Raw genomic sequence first — 22524 nt, 5'->3', positions numbered from 1 at the left:
GCTTCCCTCCTTCCTGTCACTCTTCACTGACAAGCAATCTGAAATGTAAAAAATCATTATCCTAAAAACAGTGGACTGGCACAGATGTTTTAAAAGTCCCTCTGAAGCTTGAAGTCTGTGTGCATTCACCAAAGTGTATCACAGCAGTGGCACCACTGATCTGAGACCTCTAATTAGCTCCCTGCGCTCTCAAACTCATAATGACCCTCATTTGTCAGGAAATGCGCAGCTTGTGAGTGATGCACGGGCAGAATGTGATTTAAGGTGAAGCAGACTCTGAAGGGGAGCATTTTGATGCCCGAACTCTCTCTTTTACACCGAAAAGATCAAAATTTAATTTGGACATGATCTCTCAGACAGGTCTTACTGAGGAGCAACTGGAGTGGCATGTATATGAAAAATGGATGCTAGCCACCCACTCGTTAAAGAAACCCATTATGAAGCCTCAAGCTGGGTGTTTCCACTGTCACTATTTTGATTTTGGTCTTTTAAAACTAGATTTTAGGGTGACTGAATGAGAAACCAAGGCCGTACCAAAGGCATGGCCTCCTTTAGCATCCTTTTTTGACTATGAAGGGAACTTTAATGTATAAAATAAACATTATGTCATATTCAGCAAGAGTTAAGAGTTCAATAAGTGTTTGCTGTGATCAGAGACAAGGCAGCTGAAGGCTCAAAGAAACACACTGATGTGACTTTAAATGGGCGACACGAGCAGAGGTGAAACTGGATCGCTAAGCTTAGATTTGATTCCAGCTGTTAGATTTGTGTTCTCATGAGTAAATATATTAATTTATTTTATGTTGTGAAAGAAGTTTTCTGATTGTCATTTTATTTTGAAAAGGATTTTATTTTGGTGATTATAGATTACTTCACTTCCTGTTCCTATTGTTCCGAAGCGCGAACTGCTGAAGTAATGTATGGTTTTCCCCTCCTGTGTTGTTAACAATAAAAGAAACGGGAAAAGTAATCAACCACCAAGTGTGTGCATTATTAAGAGAACATGGCCGAAGAAGAAGAAAACTCTTCGAGCTCAACAGGTTATGGGCCCAGGCGTGACACAACAGGAGGAAGATGGCAGAGGTTAGTGTTCAACGGAGACGAAAACAGTTACGAACTTTGGGAGGCAAAGTTTCTCGGCCACATGCGGATCATTGGTCTAAAGGACACTATATTATCAGCCACTAACCCAGATGCAGAGAAGAACGCTGAATGCTACGCTGAACTGATACAGTTTCTTGATGATAAAAGCCTTTCACTGGTAATGAGAGATGCGACTGACGATGGAAGAAAAGCTTTAAAAATACTACGTGACCACTACGATAGTAAAGGCAAGCCCAGAATCATCGCACTGTACACAGAGCTGACGTCTTTACAGAAGAAACCAGATGAGACAGTGACAGATTATATTATCCGGGCTGAAAAAGCAGTGACCTCCCTAAGAAATGCAAAAGAAGTCATCAGTGATGGACTTATTATCGCTATGATTCTAAAGGGGCTTCCTGAAGCTTACAAGCCATTTGCTATTCACACAACTCAAAGCAGTGAAGATTTAACATTCACACAGTTCAAAAGCAACCTACGAAGTTATGAGGAAACCGAGAAATTCGACAACAAAGTAAAAGCGGATAATGTGATGAAGGTTGATTTAACATCAATCACCTGCCATGGATGCGGAAACCGAGGACATTTTGTAAAAGATTGTCGCCAAAAGGGAACACCTAAGTGGTGTAGCTACCATAGAAGCTCGACACACAGTGATGAGACATGTAGAAGAAAAACCAAATACAGAGATGATGCGAAACTAACTGTAGTAAAACAAGAGGACAAGAAAGAAGAGCAGACTTTTGTATTTAAAGTTAGTCAAAGACTTCTGCCTACTGACATAATAAGAGAAGGACTAATGGTGGACTGTGGTGCTACTTCACACATCATTACAGAGAAGAACAAGTTCATAAAGTTTGATGAGACTTTTGATCCTGAGAAACACTACATGGAGCTCGCTGATGGATCCAGGACAAACAACGTCGCACTCAAGAGGGGAGATGCCAACGTCTCTCTACGGGACATACAAGGACACTGTACCACCATCACACTGAGAGACGCCCTGTTCATCCCATCCTACCCTCAGAGCATATTTTCAGTGAAGGCAGCTACAAACTATGGAGCACAGGTGATCTTCAAGAAGGGACAGAATGAACTGGTGAACAAAGATGGGACAGTCTTCTCCATCGAAGAATACAACAGACTCTACTATTTGAAAACGGTAAACAATGAAACATCATACAATGACATGATGTCCTGTGACACTGTTAATCTGGCTTGTGATGTGAAAACATGGCACGAAATTTTAGGACATTGTAATGTTAGTGATGTGTTAAAGCTACCCGATGTTGTAGATGGCATGAAAATCACAGGCAGTGGCATGTTAGATTGTAATGTGTGTACAGAAGGGAAATTCACTAACAACAGAAACAGACAAAGCGACCCAAAAGCGAGTGACCCATTACAGTTGGTGCACACTGATCTAGCGGGCCCCATTGAACCTAGTGGCCAAAGTGGTCATAAATACGCTATATTATTTACAGATGATTTTTCAGGGGCAGTGTCAGTTTACTTTCTAAAACAGAAAAGTGACACCACAGAGGCCACAGCAAAGTTTCTAGCTGACTGTGCACCATACGGCAGTGTTAAGTGCATTAGATCGGATAATGGCACCGAGTTCACAAGCAGTTCATTCCAGTCTCTTTTAAGGGAAAAGGGTATAAAGCATGAGACATCTGCGCCATATTCTCCCCATCAGAATGGCACAGCTGAGAGGCAATGGAGAACTCTCTTTGAAATGGGGAGGTGTCTTTTACTAGAAAAAGAGCTGCCAAAAGAATTATGGCCTTACGCCATCCAAAATGCAGCACACACCCGCAACAGATGCTACAGTAACAGGACTAAAAGTACACCGTATCAGATGTTAACAGGGAAAAGACCAGATCTCTCAAAACTGTGGATATTTGGGTCAGACTGTTATGCATACATACATGATCACAAGAAACTTGATCCCAGATGTGAAAAAGGGATATTTGTGGGTTATAGTAAAAATAGCCCAGCATACCTGGTCTATAACCCTCACACAGGAAAAGTGTCAAAACACAGACTCGTGAGATTTATCAAGAAGAACACTGTTGAACAACAAACACAGACTGATGAATATGACACAGAAATTCAGACTTATGAACATGTAGTGCCTTTAAAAGAAAGTACAGAACAACAAAATGAAAATGCAGCAGAGAACATACCTCCTAGAGAAGAGGAAACCAACACAAATGAACCAAACCCTGACATAGAAAGAAATGAGGGTGATGAGCAAAACCAAACTGAGCGCTATCCTAACAGAGAAAGGAAACCTCCTAAATATTTAGAGGATTACACATCTAACTGCAAAGATTTAGCAAATGAAACCCCTGTAAGTGTTGATTATTGTTACAGAGCAACCTGTGGAATCCCCCAAACCTATAAAGAGGCGCTGATGTCACCAGAGGCACCAAGGTGGAAACAGGCAATGACAGAAGAAATCAACTCTCTGAAGGAGAATGACACATTCGAACTGACTACTTTACCTACTGGTAGAAATACCATTGGAGGAAAATGGGTCTACGCCCTCAAAGAAAATGAACAAGGACAAATATTCAAAGCCAGGTTTGTAGCAAAAGGTTACAACCAGACACAAGGAATAGATTACCAAGAGACATTTGCACCAACAGCAAACATGACATCTGTGCGAACCCTAATGCAAATAGCAGTCCAGAATGATCTTATTATCCACCAAATGGATGTTAAAACTGCATATTTGCATGCTCCCATTGAGGAAGAAATATACATGGAACAACCAGAAGGTTTTGAGCAAACAGAGTCAGGAGAAAACTTGGTGTACAAATTAAAGAAATCCCTTTACGGGTTAAAACAATCAGGTAGAAACTGGTACAAACTCTTGAATGACTACCTTGAACAAAATGACTTTGAAAGAAACCTTTCTGATCACTGTGTATACAGAAAGGACATTGGACATGAAACTCTACTCGTTATCATCTGGGTAGATGACTTGATCATTGCGGCTAGCAATACTAACTTGTTAAACACATTCAAAGAAACAATGAGGTCAAAGTTTAACATGAAAGACCTGGGGAAAATATCCAGTTTTCTTGGGATACAGTTTATACAAAAAGAGAATGAAATCAGGATGAATCAGAAGAGGTACATTCAAAGAATGTTGGAACGCTTTGGGATGTCTGAATGCAAACCCAGATCCACACCGTGTGAACTAAAAACGGACACTACTACATGTGGAGGAAGTGATGCAAATGAGACTGTTAACTCAAGAGAGTACAGAGAAATAGTGGGCAGTTTGATATATGCCATGACGTGTACGAGACCAGATATAAGCTGGGTTGTTAGCAGACTATCTCAAACACTAGCTCAACCCACGAGAGAGAACTTAGTAATGGCAAAACAAGTCCTCAGATACCTAAAAGGCACAAATGACTTTGAACTGATCTTTAAGAAAAGCAGTGAGAATCTAGATTTAATTGCTTACAGTGACTCTGACTGGGCATCCTCTGTAAAAGACAGACGCAGTACAACAGGCTACTGTTTTGCACTTACTAAAGAGGGACCAGTAATATCTTGGAAAACAAAGAAACAGCCTACAGTGGCACTCTCAACATGTGAAGCTGAATACATTGGTCTTGCAACCACTACTCAGGAAAGCATGTACTTAACCCAACTGTTAAACGGCATGGACAGAAAAAGGTACACATGTACTAAACTGTTTGGGGACAACCAAGGGGCCATTGCGTTGAGTAAAAACCCAGTGAACAGACAGAGGTCAAAGCATATTGATGTGAAATATCACTTCATTCGTGAAGCGGTAAATGAAAGGAAAATCTGCATTGAACACTGTCCATCAGAAGAAATGGCTGCAGACATACTAACAAAACCAGTTACAAGAGTGAGACTCAGAAAGTTTCAAAAATGGTTCTTTGGAAATGCATAAGATGCTATGGGCTAGCAGCATGAGAACAAGGGGGGGGGGGGGGGGGGGGGTGTTAGATTTGTGTTCTCATGAGTAAATATATTAATTTATTTTATGTTGTGAAAGAAGTTTTCTGATTGTCATTTTATTTTGAAAAGGATTTTATTTTGGTGATTATAGATTACTTCACTTCCTGTTCCTATTGTTCCGAAGCGCGAACTGCTGAAGTAATGTATGGTTTTCCCCTCCTGTGTTGTTAACAATAAAAGAAACGGGAAAAGTAATCAACCACCAAGTGTGTGCATTATTAAGAGAACATGGCCGAAGAAGAAGAAAACTCTTCGAGCTCAACACCAGCTGTTTATGGTGGTTGTACTTCTTCTCCTGTTAGCTTTTGAAGGTAAATATTTGTGGAGTGAATGCATTAATATGAGTAGCACAAGGAGAAACTTCACTTTAAGTTTGCTGTAAACACACCACATGACGTCTGTATAACCAAATGTCTTTTTTCATCCAGAACAGTCTCCCCCTACTGGCCGTTAGGGACAATGTAGCTTTAAAGCAAACTGCTGTTGCTTTGCATTTCCGAACCGAAGCTTCATCTACTTTTAAAAATATTACAGTTTTTAGCCATGACACAGCACTAGTTTTTTTTAAAGTTTGCAGGAATACCTTTTTCCCCTCACAAAAAAGGTATTTACCAAATTTGACTTCTATGATTTTAATACATTTTCTATTTTTCTAGAAAACAATATCTTTTGCATTGGAAGATTTTATTTTAAGGTACTAAAAAGATAGACTTTATGTTATTGTTGAGTAAAATCATAGAGTATTAAAAAGTAGGCAACAATAATTGCAATAATAACATAATTTCCTTAGGGATTAATAAAGTATTATTAGACTGGTGAGCAGGCCACCAGTCTATGGCAGGAATAACAGGGACACAGACCAGTACATGCTAACATTTAGCAAAAAGGCTCTGGGTTTGAATCTGTTGGCATGTTCTCCCTGTGTCTGCATGGGTTCTCTGGTAACAACACTGTTGCAGATTTCCAGAGCCATGTCACTGTCCGTTTACTCCGCTGATGGTTTCTTTCACTTCCTGTATCTTGCACAGAAGAAATGTCCAGATAATCATGCAGATAACTGGTGGATGGAGCTGAGCAGGCAGAGAAACACGAGTATTGTTTGCAAATTAAGGAAACCCGAGAAAGACTTTTTAATGAAAATGTTGGAAAATAAAGAATGTTTATGAAAAAAGAAAAAGACTTTGCATCGTGTTGATGTTCTAAAATGTTCGTGTGAAATGTGCCTCACTAAACTACAGAAATACAAACAGCGAGAAGTAGCTGGAGCTGCCAGATTCATCTTTAAAAAACGCCGATTATCACAGAAAGAACTGAACGACTGAATAAAAGCAGAGATGCTTGCAGCAGTGCTGGAATTACACATGCTGTGAAGCACAAGTTTAAGGTACAAGAAAGCTTTATCCCATGTGGGGATAATAGATAAGCCATATGGTAAATGCTTTGCATGACTCATAAGCACTAAGTGAATATTATTTTGCATGAGACAAATCTGACAGGTTACCTTAAAATATTAAATAATTTTGCATATAGGAAGGATGTTTGGTTAATGCCTCCTGTCCTCTGTCTGTAAATGGTCTATGCTGGGGGTGAATGGTAAATGCATGCATTTGTATCCAAAGCATGCTTTGCTGTTTCACTCTCACTCACCATTTCACGGGCAGCTAAGTGACACCTGCCATGCAAGATGCAATCCATCAATCCGTCAATTTGGAGGTCCTGCCCATGGACACTTTGTCATGCGTGCAGGAGAAGCTGAGGATCAAACCACCTGTGACTAATAGACCATCTGCTTTGCCTCCTCAGCCATGTATGCACTGGTAATTGTTTATGATAATTTGTTTGTTTTATTTCAATTCATTCTGCATAGTTTGCTGCTGGTTTGGAGACGCGGCTCACACTTTATTAATGGTGAAGCACTTTAACGATTTTTATTTTTTATCCTCATGTTGGAAACATCCGTATCAGTGAGTTTGACGGTAGCATGACTGTTGGTGCCAGACCAGCTGGTTTCCCGAGCTTTTCACCACGACAGTCTGTCCAGCTTACACACACTGGTGCATTAAAAATAAATATCAAGCGAGAGGGAGTTCTCAAGATGGAAATGCCAAATTGAAGAGACTACAGAGGTTAGAGCTGACAGAAGGGCTGTGGGACTCAGAGAACCACTCTTTAAAAGTGATCAGAAAGGCTTCTCGGGATTCACAACATGTCCAACCTTGAGGGAGAGCACCTATAAGACCACCTTTGGTTCCACTCCTGACAGCCAGGAGCAGAAATCTGCAGCTGCAGTAGGCACAGAAACTAAATATTGTATCCTGGTCTGATTATTTCCACTTTGTGCCGAGGCTGCAGACGGTAGCCTCAGAATTTGGTGACTGAAGCACAAATTAATGGTTTCAAACTGTCTTGTGTCAACAGTCTGGGCTGCAGCTGATAATGTATGATGTGGAAATATTTTCTTGGCAAACTCTGATCCTCTAATAACAATGAATCACGGTTGGATGGCTGCACAGTATCTATTATTGACCATGTCCGTCAAAGCTGGATTTTAATCAGGATAAAAAGGGTCCGGGGGGCCTTCGAACCCAAAAGATCAGAGAAGATTTACTGTGTTGTTTGGTTTTTCACGATTTATTATTGTACATTTTTTAAGAAATTTGACCAGGTCCTACTTGCAAATTCATTTCCCCCCTCAAACAGGTCTATCCCATAGGAGGTGTGTTACAACTGCTCACCTTTTGGCCTCTAGTTAAAAGAACATGATCTCAGTTTCCTGATCAGTTTGTTGGGCTGTTCAACACAACATGATATTTAGTAAGTTTGATAAAAGTCATGTTAAACTTTTATGCTTTTCTGTATAGTTTCTGGGATGCTTAGAACTCAAATTGCACTGCTGGAAATAGTTTATTTTGATGCACATGCTGTTGTTTTTTTGTTTTGTTTTGTTTTGTTTTGCAAATTTGCATTATAATATTTCTTTTCATCTTTCCTGCAGTACATAAAAATTGGCGTATCTCAAAAATAAAACTATGAAGACACTCAAAATAAATTTCTTGTGGTTGGAAACTATTTTGTGCAACTTCTTTGTATTTAAAGTTTTGAGGGATAAACCCGTTAAATTTCTCTAACTAGAAATATATGTAAAAAACAAAACAAAAACGACTTTCAATTTTTTTTGTAGTTTATTGCACTTTTTTTTTGCAATTTATGTCGTTACTATGGAGTTGATGCATACATATTATTAGAATTTGGGCTATATAAGTATAAATGGTCCCAAAAATGGGACTATAGCAGGTAAAAATATAAAGATAAGCTCTGGTGGACTTGGTTCTATGGTAGGTCTTAAAGGCTTAAACAGGCGACAGTGAAAATGCTCATCTTGAGGCTTCACAGTGGGGCTTCACTCCAACCAACCAACCAATGGGTGAAGTCGCTGACCACACCCATTTTTTATACACAGTCTATCTAAATTGGAAAAAAGTAAAGCAGGCTTTGTCTTTTCACTCCGGTTACTTCTCAGTCAGACCTACGAGACATCACATCTGAAAATCTGACCTTTCATTAAACTGCTATAATTACACTACTAAAGGTCAAAAAGGAAAGCGGGTGTCCACCTTCTTTTTATTCACTCTTAAAGTCAGACCAGACTAAAATACTCAATGTCTCTGTGTTTTACATTTTATGGAAAACTTTGCAAAAAACTTTTATTTATGTAAATTGTGATAAGAAAGTATGATGAGAGTTTTGTCCTCACTGCAGAAACTCAGAAGCTGTATTTTTTTTTAAAGGCTGTCAGAGACGGAGCTGTGACGATCTGGGATCTCTAATTAGCTCCCCTTAGTCGCAAACTCATAATGGGCATCATTTATCAAAAAAAATATTCAGAGAAATCTGTGTATGTCTAATATGCTGTGAAACAAAAACCAGAACACTCCGAGCTTTGAATTATACAGCACTGAGCCATTAAAAACCATTTGGGATTGTGAAACTTCATTTAGGAAATCTTCTTTATTCTCTGTTGATCCGAGTATTTAAATGTGTGAAATATGTGGGCTTACAGAACATTTAAGGACGTTTTCTAATAAATTGAAGCTACCTAATCAGAAAATGTTTTAAATAGTTTGGATTCTGTGTATTATCTCTGCGCTACTGGCAACAGCTACAGCATCATCTTTAAACTTCTAGAAGTTGTTAAACACCAAATACCAGCTGTGTATGCCTTTGCCCACATAAAACAAAACTTTGACATTTACAAAGGAAGAATATGTGGCTCGCATTCATATTTTCAACCATGAGTATGTTAAATAAGCAAGTTGATGATGATGATTTTTTCTGTGCTATAATAAAAAGTCTCGCCAAATCGTCTTGTGTGAACTTTTGTTTTGCCTTTCTCTGAAATTCCAAGCTGAGAGTTTGTTCCCCATCTTTTTTTTTTCAGTGTTTTCTTCCATCAAAACTGAGATTGACAAATAAAACATCTTTCTTTTTCTCTACATCCTCAATGACTGTCTTAATTCGACAATTGTTGCACCTTCTTTGGATCTTTTCAATGGTGTGTAATAACTTGTGGTGGAATTTGAGTAAACCATGAAACAAGGGAACGTATGCATCCATTTATTTCTTATGGCAGGGGTGTCAAACTCCAGGCCTCGAGGGCCGGTGTCCTGCAGGTTTTAGATGTGTCCTTGAGCCAACGCAGCTGATTTAAACGGCTAAATGACCTCCTCAACATGTCTTCTCCAGGGGCCTGGTAATGAACTAATCATTTGGTTCAGGTGTGTTGACCCAGGGTGAGATCTAAAACCTGCAAGACACCGGCCCTCAAGACCTGGAGTTTGACACCCCTGTCTTAAGGTAAATGATGGCACAGTGGTGCAGTGGTCAGCTGGGGCCTTTCTGTGGCGAGGTTACATGTAGTCGTAGTGCCTGCGTGGGTGTCATCTAGGACTGAAAAGCCATGAGCGTTTATGTTAAGTTAACTGGTGATTGTGTGGTCGTCTCACTCACGGTGTGATCCCTGCAGTGGACCGTTGACCTGTCCAGGGTCTACTTTGCCTCTCGCACTATGACAGCTGGGAAAAGCTTTTGCTGTTAGTTATGTTTTACCTATAGAAGATCGTAGAATCTAGGCTATGGTGCAGTCTTGAGATCAGTCTTGACTGAGTCAGTCAGTCCCTATCTGGACCACCTGCAAAGGGAATTCCTCTCCATGGATTAAGTAGCTGGGATACCTGCACTCTATATGGCACATATGGAGTCACCAAAAGGTGGTAAACGGGTGTGCTTCAGCCTAAATTTGGACTTTTTCCAAAAAAAACAATCATGCCTGTCCAAGTAGTTTAGTTCCCTAAAACCAAGCAAAGAGTAACTGGAACTAAAATATTGACACAAAAAAATGTGAACAACTCAGCTACGTGAAAAAATGCTCCTCATAACTGAACCCCCAGGTGAAAGTAGGAGGTCCAGTGTGATCTGTCAGACGTTTTAGTTCCTCAGCCATCAACATACTGAATTATAGTGTGAACTGTGGGAATCTTCTGCAGTGTGGTTGTGACAGTCATCCTTATGAGCTGAGTTTGGAGTCTGAATGAATCTTAAAGAAAAAGAAAGAACAGAAAACCGAGGCAGTCAATTTGCAGAAAGGAAGCTTCAAATGAACTTAACTGGATCTGCAGATATTTTGGATTGAATTTGGCTCTTTAAGCCCTCCTCTGCCCTGATGTGGAAACATGGCAGCTGATTAGTTTATTGAGGGCAGTGAAGCACAGAGAAGTAATTCACCAAAGAATTTTATTGCCTATTCTGCTCAGAGTTTATGGGATCTTTTCAATTAGTATGGTCACTGCTGTAAACAGACCAGTTGCTCTGTGTCTTGTCAGCTCTATGCATCACTGCTTCATTACAATCAGACAAATGCACTTTAAAGACCCTGATGCTAAAACAGAGGCTGCCTGTGAGGTTGGAGAGTGGCTGCTCCGGGACCAGCTGAGGATATTAGGAAATGGATACGGCTGAATTGCTGCCAAATAAATACACCTCCTTCAACAACTGATGCTAATGAAATCTTCTGGGATGAGTCTCACATTTTTTTCCATTTCTTTTCTTGGTGCCAAAAAATCCAATTAGAAAACCAAAAGTGAGTTAATCCCACCGACTCATACTGTCAGCATATCCAAATCCTGATATGTGTCATTGCACTGCGCCCTAGAGCTCCATTGTTGTCCAAAAACCCATCAACATCACACATCACGGAGACGTCGTTGCAGCAGGTGACACGTTCTTTCATTACCAGTCAATATCTTGTATTTTCTTTTGATCACACGTCACACACAGCTTCTTTTTACTCTGATTCTTCACAAGCAGCTAAAATCAGAAACAGTACTGAAACAGGCACTTTCTCCAATCTAACACATATTTCATATATATAAGAAACATTAAAAATTAGTGCACCCTTTCTGGCTGCTCATCAGTGTGCAGTTTAAAGCTGACATAGCTGGCGTAGCTAATACTCTGCTGCCCGAGTCTTCTTTTTAATTTCATAGTCTGCAAACAAAATCAAATAAGACTTTTTCGCCATTGCCATATCTGTGTTTCAAAGCTGGACATGCTGCGACCGATTGCACATCCACACAGCTGCAGTAAGGCCACCCTGCAGCACGCTAGGCTTATTCTCCCTTTTGACTTTAACTAGAACCATAACTTACAAAATAAGGAGCATATTGTATTCAGTAAGATTTGAAACATGAAAATAATCACAAACGTTAATCAGGACGAACACTCACATGATCTGTAGCAATAGATCAAAGCTTGCTAGTACCTGGTTGGACACGATTTTACCTGCAGACACTCTGATCATAAAGGGATGGACATGTTCAGCAACAGTACACGGGTAGGCTGTGGCACTTAAGTGATCTTCAAGAGATCCAAAGTGTGTCAGGAAGATATCCCACTCCACCACCAGCAGCCTGAACCATTGATACAAAGCAAGATAGACGAATGCTTTCATGTTTACACCAAATTCTGACCCTATCATCCAAATGCTGTAGTAGGAATTGAAACTCATCGGACCAGGCAACATTTTTTATCTTCTATTTTCCCGTTTTGTTGAGTGTGTGTGAACTGAAGGAGGAGACAGGAGGGGGACCCAGTGTGGTGCTCTGTTGCTGTAACCCATCTGCTTTAAGGTTCAACATGTTGTGTGTCCAGAGATGCTCTTCTGCATACGTTGGCTGTAATGAGTCACTGTTGCCTTTCTATCAGCTCGAAGCATTCTAGCCCTTCTCCTCTGATTTCTGGCATCAATAAGGCCTTTTCACCCAGAGAACTGCTGCTCACTGGATATTTTCTCTTCTTCTGGACCGTTCTCTGTAAACCTTAGAGATGCTTGTGTGAGAAAATCCCAGCAGATAAGCAGTTTCTGAAATACTCAGACCAGCCCGTCTGGCACCAACGACCACGTCACATTCAAAGTCACTGATGCTCAGTTTGAACATCAGCAGGTCGGCCGTGTCTGTGTATGCACTGAGTTGTTGCGAGCCAAACAGGTGCATCTTTTATATACAGTCTATGGTTCTTCTGTGTTGACAGCAACTAGTAATTACAGCCTAATTACCATATTACAGATTAGATGTAACACATGCAACGAAGGCATTGAAACCAACCTTGGCTATTTCCTTCAGTCCACCATGCTTCTGTGTTTTTATATATAATATCAACAACAATTGTACCAAAATCAAGTTTTCTGTTTTGCTTTTCTATTTATTCCAACAGCCAGCAAATGCACAATTAGTTACACTGTTACCTTATTTTAAAGCAATCAAAAACAGGTCTTGCTATTGTCTGTCATATTGTCATGACACGTGTGTCACTGTGTCCCTCATGCAAATAAAAATCATCATCCAGACTGTGGCTTGTTATTCTGAGAGGATAAAACGAGCCTGTGAAACTGCTGCTGAGTGTATGCAGAGAAGAACCCAGACAAAAATTATTTAAAAAACTGAGCGTAACCCTTTAACCTTTCCGCCCCAGACTGTGGCAAGACTGTAGTTTTACTTAAGAGCTCCTAAACATCTGTCTGAATGTGAAGCAGCTTCCTCTGCTCTGCTTTCTCTCGATGATAAACCCAAATGATGTCAGTCGAACTACTGCCGTAAAGACCGCTGAGTGCAAAGCCACCCAGTGTCTTAATGATCAAGGGGTCGTGGTTTTTGAGTGAAAGCACAGGACATTTAACATTTACTGCCTGAAGGCAGATTGAATGTGCATAAAAACGCTGAGTCCTTCACTGACAGTAGCCAGCTAAGTCGTTAACTCATATGGTGCATGCAAAATTACCTTAATGTGAGTGTAACATGTGCGCTGGTGGTGCGGAGGTAGGGCAGATTCGATAATAGGTTTAAAAGCACAACCCCGCAGGTCGTAATTATTTGCGGGACTGTCTGCCTGCACGCTGGATGTCCCGAAAACATCGCGCTGGTGTCACGGTGTTAAAAGCGCTCTTAGTAATGATGCCTCGCAATTAATTGGCTGATGATGAGGCTAGTTATGATGTAATCTCTCACACTCTCTCCTGCAAACAGCCAGCCCCCTCCCTTCTCCCTCGCTTTCTCTCACTCTCTCTCCCGTTTCCCCACCTCTTTCTCTGTCTTTCTCTCCTATCCTAACCAACATGGCCGCTAAGTCGGATGGAGCAGCGGTGTCTGTGGAAGATGACAACACGCCCAGGAGCCTCTCGGAGCCGGGGAACCCCGCCGCCCGGCCCCGCTGCACCGCCGCCGGCGGGAAGCCCTACACCCTGCTGGACTGCTGCTGGGTGCTCTGCGCCCTGCTCGTCTTTTTCTCCGACGGCGCGACCGACCTGTGGCTGGCTGCCGACTACTACCTGAGAGGCGAGAACTGGTGGTTCGGCTTGACGCTCGTCTTTGTCGTGGTGCCCTCGGCTGTCGTGCAGGTGCTGAGTTTCAGGTGGTTCGTGTACGACTACGCGGAGCTGAGCGGCGGGGAAGGAGGAGCAGCGAGCTGCAGCGGGAGCGGAACAGCGGCAGGCGGAGCAGCCGCGGCGGGAGACGGCACTCTAAGCACCAAGGACAGCGACCAGCGCGGCGGGAGCGCGGTGGCGGTGAACGCCGCGAATGTTACACCGGTGTACGCGTCCTCTGCCCCGCCAGCGACGGCGGGGAGAGTCGGGACCCCCTGGAGGTGCTGCACCGTCTGTATGTGGGTCTTTCAGACCGTGCTTCACGTCCTGCACCTGGGGCAAGTGTGGAGGTAGGACCGCTGGAGTGGCGTGGAGTACGAGAGGGGCGTGCTTGCGTGCATGTGCGCGCGTGTGTGTGTGCAAAGCGCACTTCTGTGTGCGTAATATGTGCGCTGGCAATGCGTTCTCAACGCTATCCTGCACGGAGATCTCCATGTGTGTGCCAGAAAGTGTGTCTGTGTGTTTAGGCTCTCGATGTGTGTGTGCGCGCGCGTCATCGCATGTGCATGTGTCCGAAATGTTCCCTCTCTCTTCCATGTGCAGAAATAAACGAAGACAGCGCGACTCCTTCCTCCAAAGCTGCCGTGTAGTACCCACGTTCACGCACAACTTTAAACAGTCGTAAAAAATGCGATGAGCTCCCCTGAACTGAACCTTTTGGTCCACCTGCCACTCCAGTCCCGCCTGTGACAGCAGCTGCACGGCTGCATACAGCTCCAACATGTAGTTTCTGCCCCCCCGATGCCTCCGACTGTCATGGTCCTGATATGTTGACAGGAACATTATCAAGGCGCTGTGGTTTAGACCTCGCTGCTGCTCTCCTCTGGCTGCTTGTCATGTCAGTGATTTCCACACTGGATCTTTTCCCCCTTCTTTTACAAGCAGAGTAGTTTGGGATGGTTAAAATGTATGGGCTGAATCTTTAAACGAGCATTCCCACAACACATTTCAAACTGATTTCCTTTCCTGTTACATTAACTCTGTTAGACTTTACCCATCATGCACCAAAAGTCCATTTATGTTGAAAAATCTGGTTAACCAGTCAAAAGAAGTTTGAAAGTAAAAGTGAAAGATGAAACATAGATATTATACCAGAAAGAACTCTAAACCTCACATCCAACCTTGTTGTAGAATTTATATATTTTAAACACAGCATTTGATTGACTGTGTAGCTTCTCAGTCATCCAGCCCATGGTAGTCTTAGGAGTTTGGAGCATTAATAGTGGGCACAGCATCCACCAGGGTTTAAATACCTGGGAGTCTGCACGTTATTAGTTTTAGAACTGAAGAAGCCTCTTGGATCAGAGGTTAAACACCTTCACCAAACCTAAAGAAGTTGAGTCGCCTTCTTTGTAAACTCCTTTTTTCGACCAATCAGACAGCTACAGTTTTTTTCACTGTGGCTACACAGACTAGTTTTACAAAACAGCATTTTTTAAACTATAAAAAAATTATTTATAAATGTTCATATATCTGTATGTAAATCAAGTTTGGGGTTGGGTCTCTTTGAGCGTTGGATGGTGAGCTTATTCGCACGTGCCTGGACAGTCAAAACCTGAAACATGGAGTCACACTGCCTCACAGGACGCTCCGGGTTACAGTCTGATGGTTGGCTGAGGAGTCTGCAGATGTGCTGAGAAAGAAGAGGTGTCTTTTCACTTTTAACTAAATTTTGAAGTGAAGGCGTGTCTTTTCACTGACCCGAAAAGACGTCTTTTCACCTCTCGCTCTTCAAATCTCGACGTACTCGAGACATCTGACAAAGTCGTCTTTTCAAGAAGTTTTTGCTGGGTGCAAAAGGGTTGACTCGAATATGAAAGTTTCACATAACCCAAATCTCTAGAAATGAAAGACTTTTTTTTTTGTTAGACAACGTGAAGCACTGTGTATATAATACATCAGACTCACACATGAAGTTGTGTGTTCATTTCAAATGTGAAAAAACATTATGAAACAAGTTTTTGTGAACGCTGCCAGAGTCAAAATGAAATATATTCTAATTACAACATAAGACATTTAGATGTTTACAAATTTATGTGTGGTGACAATTACAAAGTGCTGTAATCAAGTAACCCAGTTGTATTGCCACATATTTATCAAGTCAGGCAAAGTACAATAAATAAAAACAGTGACAAACAGATGAAAATACAAAAAACAATTACAAATAAATGTGTAGGGAAAAGTCTGAAAAAGACATAAAAGACATTTTCCTTCTTTAATGTTTTACAGATAATCATAAAACATCACAGATTAAACTCTGGACTCTTCAAACCTCTAAGCTGCTGATAACTGGACTAAAGCACCTTCCTGTAGCTCTGCCACAACCAGCTCAACCATTACCAGTTAGTAGAGTAGAAGGAACTTTTTTACTATAACATTTTAATTCAGTTCAGTTGAATTAAACTCGATTACACTCACGTAATTGCAGTCACCTCTAGGCACTGCATAATGTAAGGTTATATTATTATATTGTAAGGTCCCTGGGCAAGATACTGAACCCAGGTTCCTTTAGATGCGATCGCTGGAGTGTGGATGTGTGTGGCTGTTGTGAAAAAGCACTTGTGTGAATGAGACATGCTGCTAAAAGTACTCTGAGTGCTCGAGTAAAAAAGCAGTAGATAAGCTCCAGTCCATTTATCGTGCGTCTCATTTGAGGTGCATGTCTCTCAAGCAGCCTTTTAAATATAGCATAATCCTTTACTTAATGCAGCACACCACAAAACACAAAAGTATCTAAGTATAAAATACAGGAGCCAAAGAAAACCTGAAGTCAGTTCTTTTTTAGTGGTCAGACCACCAGGGCATCTGCTCCACCACCAAATCCATATGGCTCTGAAGCTCTATGGTGCCTCCTGCAGGTAGTGCGCCCACAGGAGGGAGAGCCCATGTTGCTTCTTTGGGCTGTGCCCGGCTGGACCCCACGTGCTAAGCCCCAGCTACCAGGCACTCTCCCTCAAACACCTCCCCCCAGGCGTGGCTACCTCGGTAACCCTCTCCTGGTACCTTGGTCCCTTTGTAATTTTACTCATCCTAGAGGTGTCTGAATGGCTCTCTTTCTGTTTTTTTTAAACATATGTTTCCACTGTCAGACCAACAGACCCAGAGCTATGTGAGCATGCAGCACAATTATTCTCAGTGCTTTGAGGGTCCGCCTGAGCATTAAGCCCGCATCAGTGTACAACTCTCAGCTCGAGGTCAACACAAAAACACGAAGCCAGCACCATTATCACAAGTTAATTGTTTACCATGTTGATTCTCAAGAAGGAAGTGCACTAAACTGTTAAAGTGAAACAAAAATCCTGCAGAAATTGCCTTGAAATACCAGCAGTCCTAACCCGCATGCTTCCCTCATAATTACTGCAGCCATTAGAGACGCCAGTCACACTAGGAAGTAATTATGGGTCATAATAACCCGCTTAACTGGTTACCAGTGGGATCTCTCTTTTTTTTAATAGTAGAACCTGTTTACCGACTCCAGAGCAACTCGTATCATCTGTTCCAAGAGCAGTAAGTAACACTGGCCAGATAAATCGAGGCGAATAAAAAGGAGAGACTGAAGGGAAAGCAAAGACCTGAGGGTGAAGCAAGTTACAGTCAAAACACCAGCTGGATCGAGACATGACTGAGATGATAGAAAAAATATCCTGAAGTCAGACCCAAGACTTGAATAGTGTAGTAAAAACCCAAAAAACATTTGTTTGCAACAAAGAAAGATTTAAAAGAAGCGCACAAACACTCGCTGCATTGTTCTACAGAAAAGCGTCTCAGTTGTGCAACAATGAAAAATGATATTTTCCAGCAACAATAAGGCTGACAATTCAACAGAGCAATTTTTTGCTTGTTCTTGTTGCATAATTTATTTCAGCTTTCAGGAAAACAAACTGAAATTTGTACACGACGAGCGGCCTGTGCCTTTGATTTACTCCCATATAACAAAAATCTGACACTTTGAAGAACCGGACCAGTGTCTTATTCAAAGACACATTTTATTGTGACTGCATAATTTCCAAAAAGATTGAAAATAGCTTCTTAGATTTTCACTGAGCAGAAAGGTCCGCTAACTCAGACGGGCCGACTGAATCATCCTTTAGGCGAGGGCGGTGGGCGGCAGCTCGCCTGCGAACCTCTGTAGACAAACACGGAAAAACACGAGATTAAATGGAGATTCACAGAACATCAACTATTTCAGGGGAAAAAAAGAGCATGCGGGAATTCATATGAGTATAATTACATGCAGACTCCGTAATGAAGCGCATTAATGAACAACAATAAGATGCTGAGAGCTGGAGAATGAGAATAAGTTGGTTTTAATGGGGTAGTTGCTGCCGGGAGAGTCGGGCTGGGCTCAGACTGTCGATGACTCGACTCTGACTGCAGGTTTACGTTTGAGAAGCTGAGATTTCTTCAAGGCGGAAGTGAATTCAAGATGTTTTCCCTCCAGTGTGATTATTAGGATTTGATTATTGCAGTATGAAACCTAACGTATGCCTGTGAAATGCATTTTGATAGAATGAAAGTCAACATCGCAGGCATTCTGGGGGAAAGCTGATGAAATTACACAGGCAGGCTGAAGTTTGGCTTTGGCAGCAGATAATAGGCCGCAAGTAACATTCATTGTCCAAATAACACACAGGAGCTCGCAGGTATTTGGGACATTTACACCAGTTTGCCTTTTCACTGCTCATTATGATTTCCTTCACTACACAAATGCAACTTTTATCTCTTTCTGTGAAAATGAAAGATTAAAAAACAGTCAGGTGAAAAATATTTGTTTATTGTCTTCATAGCCAGTGGTCAGATTTGAATGGATCGTGATATTGTTGTGATATTATTGTAGCGGTCTCAGAAAAAAAGATGTTAGAGTTTGTTTGGATGGTTGAATGTGCAAAGTGTCTGACAACCTGTTAGCTACACTCATAACCTCGATGACAGTCTGTAAATTTGCCCGTTTTAGACCACTTATATAAATATGTGGAAAGGCAAGTTAGTGAGTTTGCAGCACACTGGAACACAGCATTAGCAGTTTAAGGGGGGAATCAGTAGGTACCTGCAGGATCATGTGGCACATATATGATTGATGACACCAAAGGGTGTGTCCACATGCATCTACAGTGGGGCAAAAAAGTATTTAGTCAGCCGCCGATTGTGCAAGTTCCCCCACTTAAAATGATGACAGAGGTCAGTAATTTGCACCAGAGGTACACTTCAACTGTGAGAGACAGAATGTGAAAAAAAATCCATGAATTCACATGGTAGGATTTGTAAAGAATTTATTCGTAAATCAGGGTGGAAAATAAGTATTTGGTCACCTCAAACAAGGAAAATCTCTGGCTCTCACAGACCTGTAACGTCTTCTGTAAGAAGCTTTTCTGTCCCCCACTCGTTACCTGTATGAATGGCACCTGTTTGAACTCATCATCTGTATAAAAGACACCTGTCCACAGCCTCAAACAGTCAGACTCCAAACTCCGCCATGGCCAAGACCAAAGAGCTTTCGAAGGACACCAGGAAAAGTATTGTAGACCTGCATCAGACTGGGAAGAGTGAATCTACAATAGGCAAGCAGCTTGGTGTGAAAAAATCAACTATGGGAGCAATCATCAGAAAATGGAAGACATACAAGACCACTGATAATCTCCCTCGATCTGGGGCTCCACGCAAGATCTCATCCCGTGGGGTCAAAATGATCATGAGAACGGTGAGCAAAGATCCCAGAACCACACGGGGGGACCTGGTGAATGACCTGCAGAGAGCTGGGACCAAAGTAACAAAGGTCACCATCAGTAACACACTACAACGGCAGGGAATCAAATCCCGCAGTGCCAGACGTGTTGCGCTGCTGAAGCCAGTGCATGTCCAGGCCCGTCTGAAGTTTGCCAGAGAGCACATGGATGATACAGCAGAGGATTGGGAGAATGTCATGTGGTCAGATGAAACCAAAGTAGAACTTTTTGGTATAAACTCAACTCGTCGTGTTTGGAGGAAGAAGAATACTGAGTTGCATCCCAAGAACACCATACCTACTGTGAAGCATGGGGGTGGAAACATCATGCTATGGGGCTGTTTTTCTGCCAAGGGGACAGGACGACTGATCCGTGTTAAGGACAGAATGAATGGGGCCATGTATCGTGAGATTTTGAGCCAAAACCTCCTTCCATCAGTGAGAACTTTGAAGATGAAACGAGGCCGGGTCTTCCAACATGACAATGATCCAAAACACACCGCCCGGGCAACAAAGGAGTGGCTCCGTAAGAAGCATTTGAAAGTCCTGGAGTGGCCTAGCCAGTCTCCAGACCTCAACCCCATAGAAAATCTGTGGCGGGAGTTGAAAGTCCGTGTTGCTCGGCGACAGCCCCAAAACATCACTGCTCTCGAGAAGATCTGCATGGAGGAATGGGCCAAAATACCAGCTACTGTGTGTGCAAACCTGGTAAAGACCTATAGTAAACGTTTGACCTCTGTTATTGCCAACAAAGGTTATGTTACAAAGTATTGAGTTGTATTTTTGTTATTGACCAAATACTTATTTTCCACCCTGATTCATGAATAAATTCTTTACAAATCCTACCATGTGGATTCATGGATTTTTTTTTCACATTCTGTCTCTCACAGTTGAAGTGTACCTCTGGTGCAAATTACTGACCTCTGTCATCATTTTAGGTGGGGGAACTTGCACAATCGGTGGCTGACTAAATACTTTTTTGCCCCACTGTATATATTTTCTGGCTGCTCTCTCTGGGCTTGCCACAGTGGACCATCTCATGAAATCCAAGCATCCTCTTCCCTGTGATCTTCCTCTTTTCCTCCTGCCAGGGAGCTCCATATTCAGCATCCTTTTCCCAATATATCATCCATCTCTCCTCTGCATGTGTCCAAACCATCTCAGTTTGATCATTGGTTTTCTAACTCTGTCTCCATATATATATAATCAGCTGTAATCTTCTCTATCTTCATCACTCTGAATGAAAATCTTAACACTGTCAGTCCTGAATCTTTTTTTAAGCACCACCTTCTCTGAACCGTACATCACAGCGGGCCTTGTTACCACCCTTCCTCTTTTTTCCAGTCCACACCTCCACCTCTCCAGGTTCTCTTGCTCCTGGTCCCTACTCTCACTACACATCACAATGACAGCATATAAGGATAAAGATAACTGTCCTGTTAAAGGCTAAACAAACTAGTGGTTGAGAAACTGTCAGATAGAAATGGTGTGTTTATATATTATTACACGACTACTACGAGCACTTTTTTTGGGGGGGATGTTCAGTATCTTCCCCAAAGTCACTTTGCCTGCAGGAGCTGCAAATCGAACATCCGACATCCCAATTAGTGGAAAACCTGCTCCATGTCTCGAGGAAAAGCTGCCCTAACAATCACAGCCATCCAACAGTTCATCATTATCTTGGTACCGAAGCTTTTCTCAGTCCCTGCTGCGTAAATTAGATTTAGTAAAGTTGACAGACGGTCAGAAGTATCAAATGCATCACTAATCTCTATTTAACCCTCAACACTTTGAGGTGTTCTACTGTGTATAGTTTTAAATTCTGCCTGTTGATAGCGAGCACCATATGAACTCTTTGTACAAGTCGGTTTAATTTCCTCAAACTGCCCTTTATTGAAATTTCTGTGAGAAGTTATGAGCAAACATCTACCTGGTTCTTAGGATTTTATTTTATGAAGCCCAATCAAAGAACAATCCCCAGCTTTGCTGACCTTTATCTTTACTGGTATCGTTTTGTGTTTAACTGTCAGTCGTTAGAGGATGAATCTGTCTAAATGTGTGTAAACACTGATAGAAAGACCGAAGCCAGTTTTAGACATCTTCCTGAATGTCCCTGATCTCACTGTGCAGATGTTTGCAGCAGCACAGTGAAAGCAGAGGCTTTTATTGACCTGAAACATGAGGTGTAGGTCAGGCTGTCATTTACCCGTGGTGTTCAACAACTGTGTGGGGGAAAATCCTTCTTAAGAGATACAGACCGCTATTGACAGCTGCAAGTGCCGGACCAGAACCCACAATGCCTTTCAGTAGAAAGACACGTCAGGTTTGGAATCAAGGTCGACTCACCTTTTCTAAAGTGGAGACTCGGCTGTTTATCTTTTTTCCCTCATCTACATTTAAAATCCAGATGAAAGCAGCAAGGTCACATTTCTTTATCTGGGGGTTTGTTAAAAAGGTTTTCTGAGAACTCCAGGGGATTTCCTACTGAAGCTGGAAAGACGTGAAACACTTTTGCAACAATTTACTCGGATTTTGTATGTTTATGTTTGGAGTTGATCACGAACACTACGAGAGGACTGAAACAGTCATCTTCCTGATAACTGCAGTCAGTGGTACTTACTGCTAAAACCTAACATTGGACTCCCTTTGGTATATTTCACAATGCCTGAAGACTGCCTGTCCCTCAGAGGGCTGTGTGGCAGGCAGACGG

At 42.0% G+C, this 22524-nt stretch overlaps 2 protein-coding genes across 2 annotated transcripts in view; both read left to right on the top strand.

The window, feature by feature from the left end:
* The first annotated feature begins 902 nt into the window (after positions 1-902).
* LOC146611362 (uncharacterized) lies at positions 903-4556 on the top strand. The gene is made up of 2 exons (XM_085344432.1): positions 903-2266; positions 3484-4556. Exons 1-2 carry the CDS (start codon positions 1004-1006, stop codon positions 3511-3513), a joined length of 1293 nt encoding a protein of 430 aa, XP_085200558.1. The 5' UTR covers positions 903-1003; the 3' UTR covers positions 3514-4556.
* A 9227-nt stretch (positions 4557-13783) lies between these two features.
* Positions 13784-22524, top strand: part of xkr7b (XK, Kell blood group complex subunit-related family, member 7b) — a 128900-nt gene continuing 120159 nt past the window's right edge. Inside the window, exon 1 of the mRNA XM_085344174.1 lies at positions 13784-14382. Coding sequence (XP_085200300.1) covers positions 13784-14382 — 599 coding nt within the window. The remainder of the gene's footprint in view (positions 14383-22524) is intronic.

Source organism: Diplotaxodon limnothrissa, linkage group LG20 (assembly GCF_057381915.1).
Source record: "Diplotaxodon limnothrissa isolate DT_005_m linkage group LG20, D_limnothrissa_male_GT1.1, whole genome shotgun sequence".
Lineage (NCBI taxonomy): Eukaryota > Metazoa > Chordata > Actinopteri > Cichliformes > Cichlidae > Diplotaxodon > Diplotaxodon limnothrissa.
This window is presented reverse-complemented; position numbering and strand designations above follow the sequence as displayed.